The sequence below is a fragment of the Myotis yumanensis genome, unplaced genomic scaffold, assembly GCF_028538775.1.
Source record: "Myotis yumanensis isolate MYYU_CA2020_CCGP unplaced genomic scaffold, mMyoYum1.0.hap1 SCAF_12, whole genome shotgun sequence".
In the NCBI taxonomy this organism is placed as follows: domain Eukaryota; kingdom Metazoa; phylum Chordata; class Mammalia; order Chiroptera; family Vespertilionidae; genus Myotis; species Myotis yumanensis.
The window spans coordinates 26,760,134-26,771,605 of NW_027223763.1; the positions used below are offsets into that span (position 1 = coordinate 26,760,134).

Here is an 11,472-nt window from a genome sequence, read left to right on the forward strand (position 1 = left end):
GTGGGTGTGACATTTAGGCACTTAAGATTTCCAGTACAGTTACTTTGGATATTGAGACTGAATGAACTTTAATTTTAAAATTTCTTATTTAATATGGTTAAAATCTTATTATTTTTACAACAAAAGAATTTGAGGGGTTAACCAAAATAATCAGAATCTAGACTGTGCTTTTTTAAATTCTCACCTGAGGATATATTTTTTTAAAATTAATTTTGAGAGAGAGAGGGAGGGAGAGGGAGGGAAATATCCTGAACACACCCTGAACGGGGATCAAACCTGCAACCTAAGTATGTGCCCTGACCGGGAATCAAACCCACAACTTTTTGCTGTATGGGACGACGCTCCAACTAACTGAGCCACCTGGTCAAGGCTTAGCTAGCACTTTTCACTTTGACTTCTATCACAGTGATGAGACTGAAAGTGCCAGAGAGGAAATTAAGAACTGGTGTGACTTTTCTGACATGCACAAGTACCCCCTTACCTCACCAGATCTACTGGTCTCTATCCTGACCACTGCTGGCACACTTCTCAGATAGGCTTCTAGTGACGGGTAACCTAACTGCTTGAAGGGGATCCAGTCTCCAGTCAAGGATTTGTACTCTCCTTGCAGCCGAGGCAATGCTATTCCATTCTTATGAGACTGTAGAACAGCTCGTAGCATTTTTGAAACCAGATCTGCTTCCAGCATCTTCACCTATAAGAGCACAGTGCAAGATTACTGTGAGATGACTCATTAGCCTGTGATTCAAGTAGATTTTCAGAGTTTACACTTGTTAGACTATTCGATAAATTGTTACTGGATACTTTCTGTGCTATTACAATAGAGAGCAATAACTGCGATGGTAGAGAAAAGCACAGCATGTTAGGAGGACACAGGAAGTCAGAAAGCCACAAAGACTAGCCTGTGAAGGGAAGATATCAGGGAATGTTTCCCAGATGAGGGGAGCCCGAATGGAAGCCTAAAAGACAAGCTGGAATCAGCCAGACAAAGAGGAAAAGGGTGTGTGGAGGGGGGGTGGCCAGGGGGATGGAGAGATATCAGCCCCAAGTAAAGGAAACAGAAAGTGCAAAAGGTACAGCAGCGAGAGAGAAGTTTACGGTTGTTCTGAGAATTCCAAGTAGTTAAGTGGCTGGACATGATTGAACAAAGACTCCAAGCTACGTAAGGGCTGAAGGATAGGGATGGGAGAGGTAGGAAGAGGCAGACCCAGAAGAGTCTCTCATATTTGCTAATATGCTTGCATTTTTGCCAAAAGTAATGTAGGGCCTTGGAGAGGTTTTAATAGGGGGATAAAATGATTAGTTCTGCATTTTAGGAATATCACTATTCTGTAGTGGGGAAGATAAATTAGAAGAAGAAAGATTAATGACTTGTAGGAATACTTAGAAATGTGGATGACCTCAAAACAGAGCCTTGGGAATAAACAAAATATCAATTTGAGAGGTAATTAGGAGGTGAAGTCAACAGGAATTGATTAGCTGGCTTGGATGATGAGGGAGTTTCCAAATTCCCATTTTAGAAGCATGGTTCATAGTAATGACCCACACTGAGGTGAGGTAGATCTGCAAAATAAAGTAATAGAGTGAATTAATTTTAGACATAGGAGTTTGGGATGCTCACAAGGCAGCCACACAGATATACTTAGTAGGAATTTAAGTTAGTTGTCTGAGCTGGTTATAGATTGCTGGCCTTCAGCATATACGTGGTATTTCATAACTAGGGAGTCAATAACAAAGTTAAAGATGGACCTTTGCAAAAGGCTGTCATTTAAGAAGTAGGCAAGGAAGAAGATCATATAAAAGGCTGAGAAAAAGGGACCAGAGAAATAGAAGTAGAAAAGGCAGAGTCACAGTGTTATATAAACAAAAAGAGGAGAGAACCAAGAATGCCATGTTCAAAAGTGTCATCTGCAGCAGACAAGTAAGAGAGAAAAAAGCAAAGCGACTGCTGCATTTTGGTACCTAGGAAATCCATGAGGACCTTGGCTAAGAATCTGCATTGATCAGTAACAGGCATGTTTCAAAATTAACCACTCCCATTTTATTTAGACTAGTAGTAAATAGGATGAAGATAGATTAGGAGAATGACATTTAAACAGCCAAGAAAAGTGGGAAGCATGAAAGGAAGCAGAAAGGTAAGCCATGGACAACTTGTTATATTTTCCTTCAACAGTGCTATCCAATAGAATTTTCTGTGATGATGAAAACGTTTTATATCTGTGTAGTCCAATATGGTAGCCAATAGCCACATGAACTACTGAACACTTGAAATGTGGCCAACATGACTGAGGAAATGGATTTTAATTTAAAATAAATATAGTTATTAGATACCAAATTGAACAGCAGAGAATTCTGTTAATTTCCTCATTTGTCCTTCTGAAAAAGGAGACAATATTAGCTCAAGTGTGGGTTCTTTTAATTATAAATATGATACTCAAATGACAGCAAGGTTTAAGTGACAAATATTTAGACCTAAGTATTCCTCATGTGCTTTCCTGCACTTAACATTAACTTTTTTAAAAATTGTCACCACCAGCACCAACAACATTTAATTAATACTATAGTCTTGGAAAGTCCTATACTAGGTCTATATTCTTTACTCTCTATAGATAGATAAATAGACACACACACACATACATATTTATACATATATCAAAATCTTCATTTAGGTATAATTTACATACAATAAAATTCACTCATCTTATGTGTACACTTACTGAGTTTTGAATAATATACACACTCATGCAATCATCACCACAATCAAGATATAGACATTTCCATCACCAAAAAAGTTCCCTCCTGTGGGGTGCATATTATGTAAAAGTAAAATGTACAACAATAGCACAAAGAATGAGAGAGAGAAACTGGAAGAATACCATTAGAAGGTTCTTATACTGTACATGAAATAGAATAATATTATTTGAAAGTGGAATGTGATAAAGACATAAATTGTAAACACTATGGCAACCACTAAAAATTTTTAAGACAGTATAACTAATAAGCCAGTAGTAAAGATAAAAAAGAATAAAAAATTCTATCAAAAAGCAGGCAGGCAGAAGTAAAAAAAACTTAGGAAGGAAATAATAAAGATGAGAGGAAAAAAAGAAAAATAATAACAACAACAAAGAATAGACAGGGCAATTAGAAAACAGCAAGCAAAATAGTCGATTTAAAACCAACCATACCAACAATTATATTGAATATATTGACCAAAATATTCCAATACAAAGTTACAGATTGGCAGAGCGGATGTAAAAGCAAGACTTACCAAATACTAACTCAAAGAAACCTATTTTAAATATAAATACATGGGTTACAAGTAAAAAGATAGAAAAAGATATGCCATGCTAATACATAACTATATTAATATCAGAACAAGGAATATTGGCAGGGACAAAGAGAGACATTATATCATAATTAAGAAGTTAATTCAACAGAACGACATAACAATCCTAAGTGAGACTGCACCTGACATCAACTTCAAAACACATGAAGCAAAATGTTTTCAAAATTGAGCTGAAAGAATAAATAGACAGATTCATAGTTATTGGTAATTGATACAACCAGGAAACAAAAACATCAGTAAGGATATAGAAGAGCTCAACAACACTATCGACCAAACTAATCTAATTGATATTTATAGAATACTCCCCTCCAACAACAAAATATACATTCTTTTCAAGAGCACATGGTACATTCACCAAGATAGAATATATTCTGAAACTTAAAACAATCCTTGACCAATCTACGTATAATAACTGAAATTACACAAAGAGTGTACTATGTCCAGATCAAAATTAAATTAGGTGCCAATGACATTGATATATATATTGGTAAATTTAATAACATACTTCTAAATAACCAATGATCAAAGGGAAAGCTCCCCAAAAATCAGAAAATATTTTTAAATAAATGAAAACACAATATACAGAAATTTACTGGTTGCAGTCAAAGCAGCATTTAGAGGGAAATTTGGAGCATTATATTGTTACTAGAGGCCCGTTGCACAAAGAGATTTGTGCAATAGGCCTTCCTTCCCCCGCCTGCCAGCACCGGCTTTCCTCCGGCACCCGGGACCCAGGCCTTTGCTCCGGCTGCAGCGGAAAAGGCAAGCCTCTTCAGTCTTCAGTCCTTATCAGTCTTCAGTCTTTGCTCTGCGCCTACATATGCAAATTAACCTCCATATTTTTGGTTAATTTGCATACTCATCCAGATTGGCTGGTGAGCGTAGCAGAGTAACACCAATTTGCATGTTTCTCTTTTATTAGTGTAGATGTTAGAAAACAAGAAAGGTCCCAAATCAGTGATCTAATCTACAACTTTGAGAACAAAAGAGAGAAAATTATAACAAAAGTAAGTAGAAGGAAGGAAATCATAAAGATGAGAATAAAATAAATATTAAGATTATGAAACAGGTCTATAACGGAGACAAAACTAGTATTTTGAGAACATCAATAAAATGGATAAACTTCCAGGCCGATTATTAAAGAAAACACACACATTACCAATAATATGATTGAAGAGGAGGGCATCAATTCATCAGGAAGTTATAACAATCCTCAGCACTTACCACCATCACAATAAATACTTTATTGAATTTTACTGGCTATCTCCCCAACTTGAATATAAGGTTTGTGAAAGCAGAGATTTGTAAGGTCACTGCTGAATTCCTCCTGCCCAGGCCACAAGAGGAGCTCAATAAACATTGAATGAATGAATGAATGAATGAGAAATTCTCCATCTACCTAACACCACTGCTTTCCTCTCCTACTCACTAAAATATATGCATGTGAACTATTAAAGGAATAATCTTTATTTTAAAAATTACTTGCAGGGGAAAAAAGAAAACAAATTATTTGCAAATTTTAATGACTGTTATCAACTGACTGAGACAGCCAATTGTGTCAGCAAGCTGTCATTGAGAACCATCAGGTGGATGAATTCTGGGCCTTGCTACTCTGAGCCAGTGTTCTCTGAGGCAGGCCCAGGTCAAGGCCACAGCAGACTGCACGGAGTCTATACATTCCGATGAGCAGTGAACACTGCTTGAATACTGGTGTCTCACACATATTCCTGTTTTTCCAACAGTGTGCAGACACTATTGGGATTCACAAACCCAAATTCATATTAAATTCACAACAGCTTTGGGTAGTGATGTATTTTATCAACCAATAGACACTAGAAGTACAACCACTAGTGTGTGAGGTTTCACAGTGTTTTTTACAAAGCTAACAAAAAGGACCTTATACTTGGGAAGACTTGAAAGCAATGCTTGACCACAGGAAGGCAATCTGAATTAAGTATCCTACCACTCCTCGCCCCCCCCACCCCGTGACTTTTTTAAAAATATGCTATTTTCATGGAATACTATAATTCTCTATTTGCATACAACTTTTGGAGGGAAGAGCAGTCCCTTAGACTATAAGACTGAGGATCCCAAAGCTAGTGAGAAGCAGTTAAGCACAGTAAAACCTGGAACAGTAGGTGTGATTTTCTGTCTTGTTCAGATGTATGCCTTGTTCTCGTGCTTTGCAATCTGGTTTGCAATTCCTACATTAGCAATATCACTTTAGGCACTGAACAAAAGGAGAGATACAACTAAAGCTTTTAAAAAGCATTATCTTTTTCTGATCTACTGTATTGCTTCAAAATGCTCTAAGTTTTGGCATATTTTGAGATTTCCTGAAGATGGCAATTATACTTGAGAACTTTTACAAAATGTGTAGTATATGAGAACACTTTCCTCTAACTATAAACATCTAGTTTACTATCTTGAATGTCATCCATTAGAAACAAAAAGGAAGTTTCTCATGGAAATTTCAACTCTTAGTGTCTCAATGGCAAAGCTTAGGCATCCCTCAAAAAATTAGGTTTGAAGTTTCTCTAAAGTGGCTTCCCAAAATTTTAAAGTTGCCAATTTGATCTTTCAAATCTCTTCCCCATTATTTCTATTTTCTAAAAGTGTTGTAATAAACACAATTTAGAGTTTAAGAGAATTCAACTTACTTAGATTTTAAGAATGTTATGTACGCCTTGGTGGACCATAAGGTAGGCTAGGTTGGGAGAAATAAGGTTGGGTATCTCTGTTTTAGCCCACAGGTTCTCAGATTAAAATTCTTAAGGGTTTCCCTAGACAACGAAGGGGCTTAAGGGAGCTGTTTCAGCTGAATAAGAATCCTAAACAGCAGAGTAAAGTGGAGGTGGGTCTGGAGAATTAATCAGAGTATTTTTTATTTCAAAAACTGACCAAAGACCACCGTCAAGAAGGAAGAAACGGGCCACAACAGATCACAACATATTGCACTTGGCTTTCGCTTCCTTCCTCTCACTCTTTTTCCTCCTTCTTTCTTTGCTTCTTTCTGAATGACTAGTTCAAGGGTAGAGTTACATGTGCTTACCACAATACTTAGCATTCAGTAGTTACTTAATTAAAAACATTTCCCTAGAAGCATGGTGTGGATGGGAAACTACCTGTGAATACATGGCTAGGAGTGCAATGATATAAGCATTGGCATACTACGAACAGGAAAGCTTGGTAAGAAAGCCACTGGATCTCCTCCAACATCATCCCTCATCTAAACGATAGGCAAAAAGTCATTTACTGCTTCGGCAAATGGTCTCTCAGCAGGGATCCCCTGCCAGACTACACCCCCACAATGTCCCTAGGCCTTGCCTGGCCAAGGAAAGCAGCACAGGATGGTGGGCCCAACCTCACCAAGGGGAGCTGAGAGACACAGGGGGTTCTAGTGGGCACCTTCACACCATCTCCTCCAAGCTCTTCAGTTTACAAGTAAGGAAACTGAGGCCCAGGGTCAATATTCCAGGTCTCACATATTTTTATGGCCAGAACCACAAGAATCCAGATCTTCCGACTCCCAAACCTTCGGCTTCTTCTCAGACAGCTGCTCCAAATGTAGAGTGGAATATGCTTCTGAAAGTAAATCTGGCTTAGGGTACACTGGCAGCAACTCTGGGTTGTGCTCAGCAAGTAGCCCTTAAAGTGGCATGAAGCAGGGATCTGCCACATTCGGATGGAAGAGTGTGGCATCCAAATTCCAAAGAATTGCAACTACTGCAAAAATTCAATGGTGGCAGTGGATACCTTTTATTCTTTCATCCTGTTCCTTTTCTCTTTGCTACACAATCAACTAAGAGTACCACAAATTGTTGATGTGTACAAGAAGTGGGGCAAGAAATAGGGGAGAATAATGACAACTTTTAGAAAAGCAAGATTTAAACAATTTCAATAGCCTAAAATAATTCTCACATTCCAAAGTGTATTTTGGAAATTCACAGTTTTTCTCTTTCATACACCTAAAATGAGTCCTGAGAAACAGTCTCATTCTAAAGAACCTGGTTTTGGCCAGTAAGAGAAATACAAGTATCACATGATCTCACTCATATGTGGACGCTAATGAACAAAATAAACTGATAAACAAAATAGACCCATAGCCAAAGAAGCAAGGGACAGACTGACGAATCTCAAAGGAAAGGTAGGGATGGGTGGTTGGTTGGAGAGAGATTAACCAAAGAACTTATATGCATATATGCATAACCCCTGGACATACACAATAGTGTGTTGAAGGCATGGGAAGGGGAGGGAAGGGGGGGGGCGGTAGTATCTCCTCAGGACATATACTTCTGGCAACTGGATGCTCTTATCCTTGAAAACACTATTTTAGCAACAAGCCAGGGTTCTAAAGTCCAGAATGTCTGTGCTGAAAAGATTTTAGACATCAGCCCAAACCCTTCATCTTACAAAATAATATAGTGAGCCTAAGAGAAGGAAGGCTTTTGCCAAAGACCCTCCACATGACTCATCTTGCAACGGTTTAACATGTTATTATTTATCCCCAGGTGTAGTCTACCTGTTACCACCTGAATCACTCCTTTATCAACTTTTTAAAAGGAAAGATAATAATTAATGACTCAGATGGTGACATACTTCCACACAGTATCTTTAGGAAGCAGTTTTCTTTTTTATTATTGTAATTTCAAACTCCAAATTATCCATGCATGACTAACTTCATACTATCTATATATATAAAAGCCTAAGCAACAGTTACGACCGGATGACCAGATGACCGGCTGGTAACTATGATGCACATTGACCACCAGGGGGCAGACACTCAATGCAGGCGCTTCCCCCTGGTGGTCAGTGTACTCTCACAGGCAACCTTCCTCAGCCAGCCAACCTCCCACGGTCCCTCCCTGCTCCCCCACCCCGATCAGCCCCAATCAAGACTGGGCAAGATAGACCTGATCGGTCCCAATGGCTGGCCAGGCCGAGGGACCCCACCTGTGCAAAAATTCGTGCACCAGGCCTCTAGTGAATATATAAACAAGGGCTTTACATAAATCTATATTTGTACTAGAGATGACAAACTGGTTTATTTAGGAGTTTGGGTCTTAATCCTATTTATGCTACTTATTAGCTGTAACCTTGTGAGCAAGTCACTTCGGGTCTCTTTTTTTCTCATGGAAGATAAGGAAGGTGGACAAGAACCATGACTCTCAACCTTCCTAAGAGTCCTTCGAGCTCTAAAATGGGGCCCAAAGGCCTAATGGGAACCATGGGTTTGTTTCCCCTGACAAAGGTGCATGATGAAAATACTTAATTCCCTTTGGGGTCACACTGGGTAACTTGTGCTGATTAGAAGCTCTTATTGGCAAGTATACGCACACAAAAATCTTTAGCTAAAAATGATTTTTAAAAAATAGCTTGTTTGAAAGACAGAACTTTAAAAGAAGTGGCCCAATGGGGAAATAATAAAAAGAAAGCACTAAGTTGGAGTACCGGGTGGAGAAAGTAGGTTTTACATAAAGAAAGAAAAACCAATTCACACAAAAATGAAATTAGATTTCATTCCATACACCAGGACATTTCCGTCCTTCCTGCATTTATCTGCTGACCCTGAAAGTGCCCAGAAGCAAATCACTCACTCTACATCAAATACCAATTTTTGAAAACAGCACTTGATCAAAAATACAGCAGGGACTTAGAGTTGGATTATTAAGTGTTTTTCCTTTACATTCAAACTAAGTCTCTACACTCGATTTATTGCACAAAGAACATAAAGAGAGGTCCTTCAAGAAGTTTAAGTCTCTTGGTACAAAATACAATAGTTCATTCAGCCACTTTGAACCAGTACACTTAAAAGGGCATTAGCAGGGATTACATTTCATTTCCAGTCTACAGGGACTGAAATCCGAAAACACCGCCAACCGCTGCCTCACAGTCTCACTGGGTTCACTAGCAAAGAGGGAGGCTGAGTGCCACCAAAGGGTCTTGTACCAGGCACAGGAGATGTGGGTTCTAATCCAGCTGGGCCCAGGAGCAATTCCCTACACTCAACACAGTACTTTACATGTAACTGATGCTCAATGAATGTCAGCGGAGTGGAACTGCAGAAATCTCCACCACCTGCCACTTTATATGACATAGACCAGTGGTTCTCAACCTTGGCTGCACATTAGAATCACCTGGGAATCTTTCTAAAATCCTGATTTCTGGGCCTCATCCTCTGGAAATTCTGTTTCTTTGTTATGGGGGTTGGAGGGGGGGCACAACATTAGTAACAAAGAAGCAGAATTTCCGGAGGATGAGGCCCAGAAATCAGGATTTTAAAAAGATTCCCAGGTGATTCTAACGTGCAGCCAAGGTCGAGAACCACCGACATAGAGGATTTAAAGATGTGTTCCTGCTTCCAAGAAATTGAAATCCGATTATGGAAATGATGGGAAGTTTGGTGGGAGGGAGTTAACGTTTCCTGGCTAGTTACTACAAGCCAAAGAACTTACAGTAGTTATCTCATGAAAGCTGTGCAGACTAAGTTAAATATTTCCACTTGATACATAGAAAACCAGGCTCAACGAAAGTATGTAATCTGTTCAAGATCACAGTTAGTAAGAGGAGAGGCCCAGACAGATTCCAACCCAGGTGTGCAAAGGCCATGTTTGCAGGAGGCAAAGCCTACACATCAATGCAGCCCATCGGGGCAGCTCGGGGGTACGTTGGGGACTTGTGTCTAAGTTCCACTTTCTGTCATTAAGGCAATGCTTATCAACTAGACAGAATACTCTTCTGCAGTTTTTCTACTTGCACAATTTGGGGGCGAGATGGGGGGGGGGGGGGGTAAGCTGACCTAGATCAATGGTTTCTTTTGTAGGACAGTTATCAGAATCCTTTGAGGCCCTGGACTTTTTTCTAATATAGGTATTTCCCCTTTTCTGCTCAAATAATGGAAATTATTCGGGAGTGATACCCTCGGTTATTAACGGAAATATATTACGTCCCTCAGGTGGGTCAGAGCAGAAAAGTTGTGCGGGCTGCCAGCCTCCTCCCACTAAGTGGAAGCTGGGCACCGGACCCTGCGGGATCGGGGCAGGTTCGGCGACAGCTCATCCACGGATTCGTGTTTCCTTCCGAGCTCGGGGCTCTGTGCCCACCCTGCGCTCACGGTCGGACGGAATGGGTGGTACTGGTCCCGCATTACCCTGGGCGGCCTGCACGGGCCGGTCCCAAAAGGGAAGCCCGAGTCGCTGTGGAACTGAAAGCTCCAGGTGTAAATCGCGGGCGTTCACCCCGGCTGGGGCTCGGGTCTCCCGGGTCCGGGCAGAGACTGCGGAGCCGAGGAGCTGCCGGCGGCGGCCGCGGCGGTCCCGCCGGTGCCAGGAACCACTTCCCGGTCAGCGCCGGGCCCGGTGGCCACACCCCCGCCGCCACAGCTCCCCCGCTGCTCCGAGTTTCCCCGCCGCTGGAGGGTCCGTCCGGCCTCCCGGGTGCCCGTCCAGCCGGCCCCGGGTGCCCGGGGGGAGGGGTCCCACCGGAGATTTAAAACACAGCGCTCTGGAACCCCAACTCCCCGGCGCCGGGCCCGTTTCCGGCGGTCGGGACCGCGGCATCCCCCGCGGCTGCAGCCAAGAGGCCGGTCCAGGTCCCGCCCGGGCCACTGTCCCGCGGGGGACACAGGTGCGCCGCGCCGGCCCCAAGCTTGTCCGACTTCGCCGGGCACCTGTCGCACCCTCCGCCGCAGGACGTGCGCTCACCTGGTTCCGGGGGCCCACGGCCGGTCCCCACGCCTCCGGACCCCGCTCCCGCCGCCGTCTCCGCCCGGGCCACAGCCGCGGCCGCCGCCCACTTTCGGTTTCCCCGCACCGCCCGAGCTGCCACTGCGGCTCGGGAATCGCCGCCAACCCCGCCCCGCTCCGCTCCGCCCGCCCCGAGAGCACCCCGCCTCGGTGTGCGCACGCGCGGGCTCCCCGGCCGCGTCGGCCCAGGCCAGCGTCCCGCGAGGGAAGGGAAACCGACGCCGCCTAGCGGTTTCTGCGCGGGCCCCTGCGCGGGCCCGGGGCGCAGACTGCGGGGTGGGCTCAGCAGCGCCTCCTCCTGGGCGACGCAAGTACAAGCGGGCCGGGCGGGCTCTGACGTGTTCCTGCCGTCGGACATGTCATTCAGCTCTTGCTTGTTTA

At 42.6% G+C, this 11,472-nt stretch overlaps 1 protein-coding gene across 2 annotated transcripts in view; it reads right to left on the reverse strand.

Annotated features, from left to right (window-relative positions):
- The window catches only part of TDRD7 (tudor domain containing 7), a 54,972-nt gene extending 43,786 nt beyond the window's left edge, over nt 1–11,186 (reverse strand). The window contains exons 1-2 of one of the 2 annotated variants that reach the window (XM_070431120.1): nt 11,050–11,186; nt 482–694 (exon numbers count right to left, since the gene is read on the reverse strand). In XM_070431120.1, coding sequence (XP_070287221.1) covers nt 482–688 — 207 coding nt within the window. In that variant the 5' untranslated portion in view covers nt 689–694; nt 11,050–11,186. The remainder of the gene's footprint in view (nt 1–481; nt 695–11,049) is intronic. The other variant, XM_070431119.1, reaches the window with a different exon arrangement.
- Nucleotides 11,187–11,472: the final 286 nt, after the last annotated feature.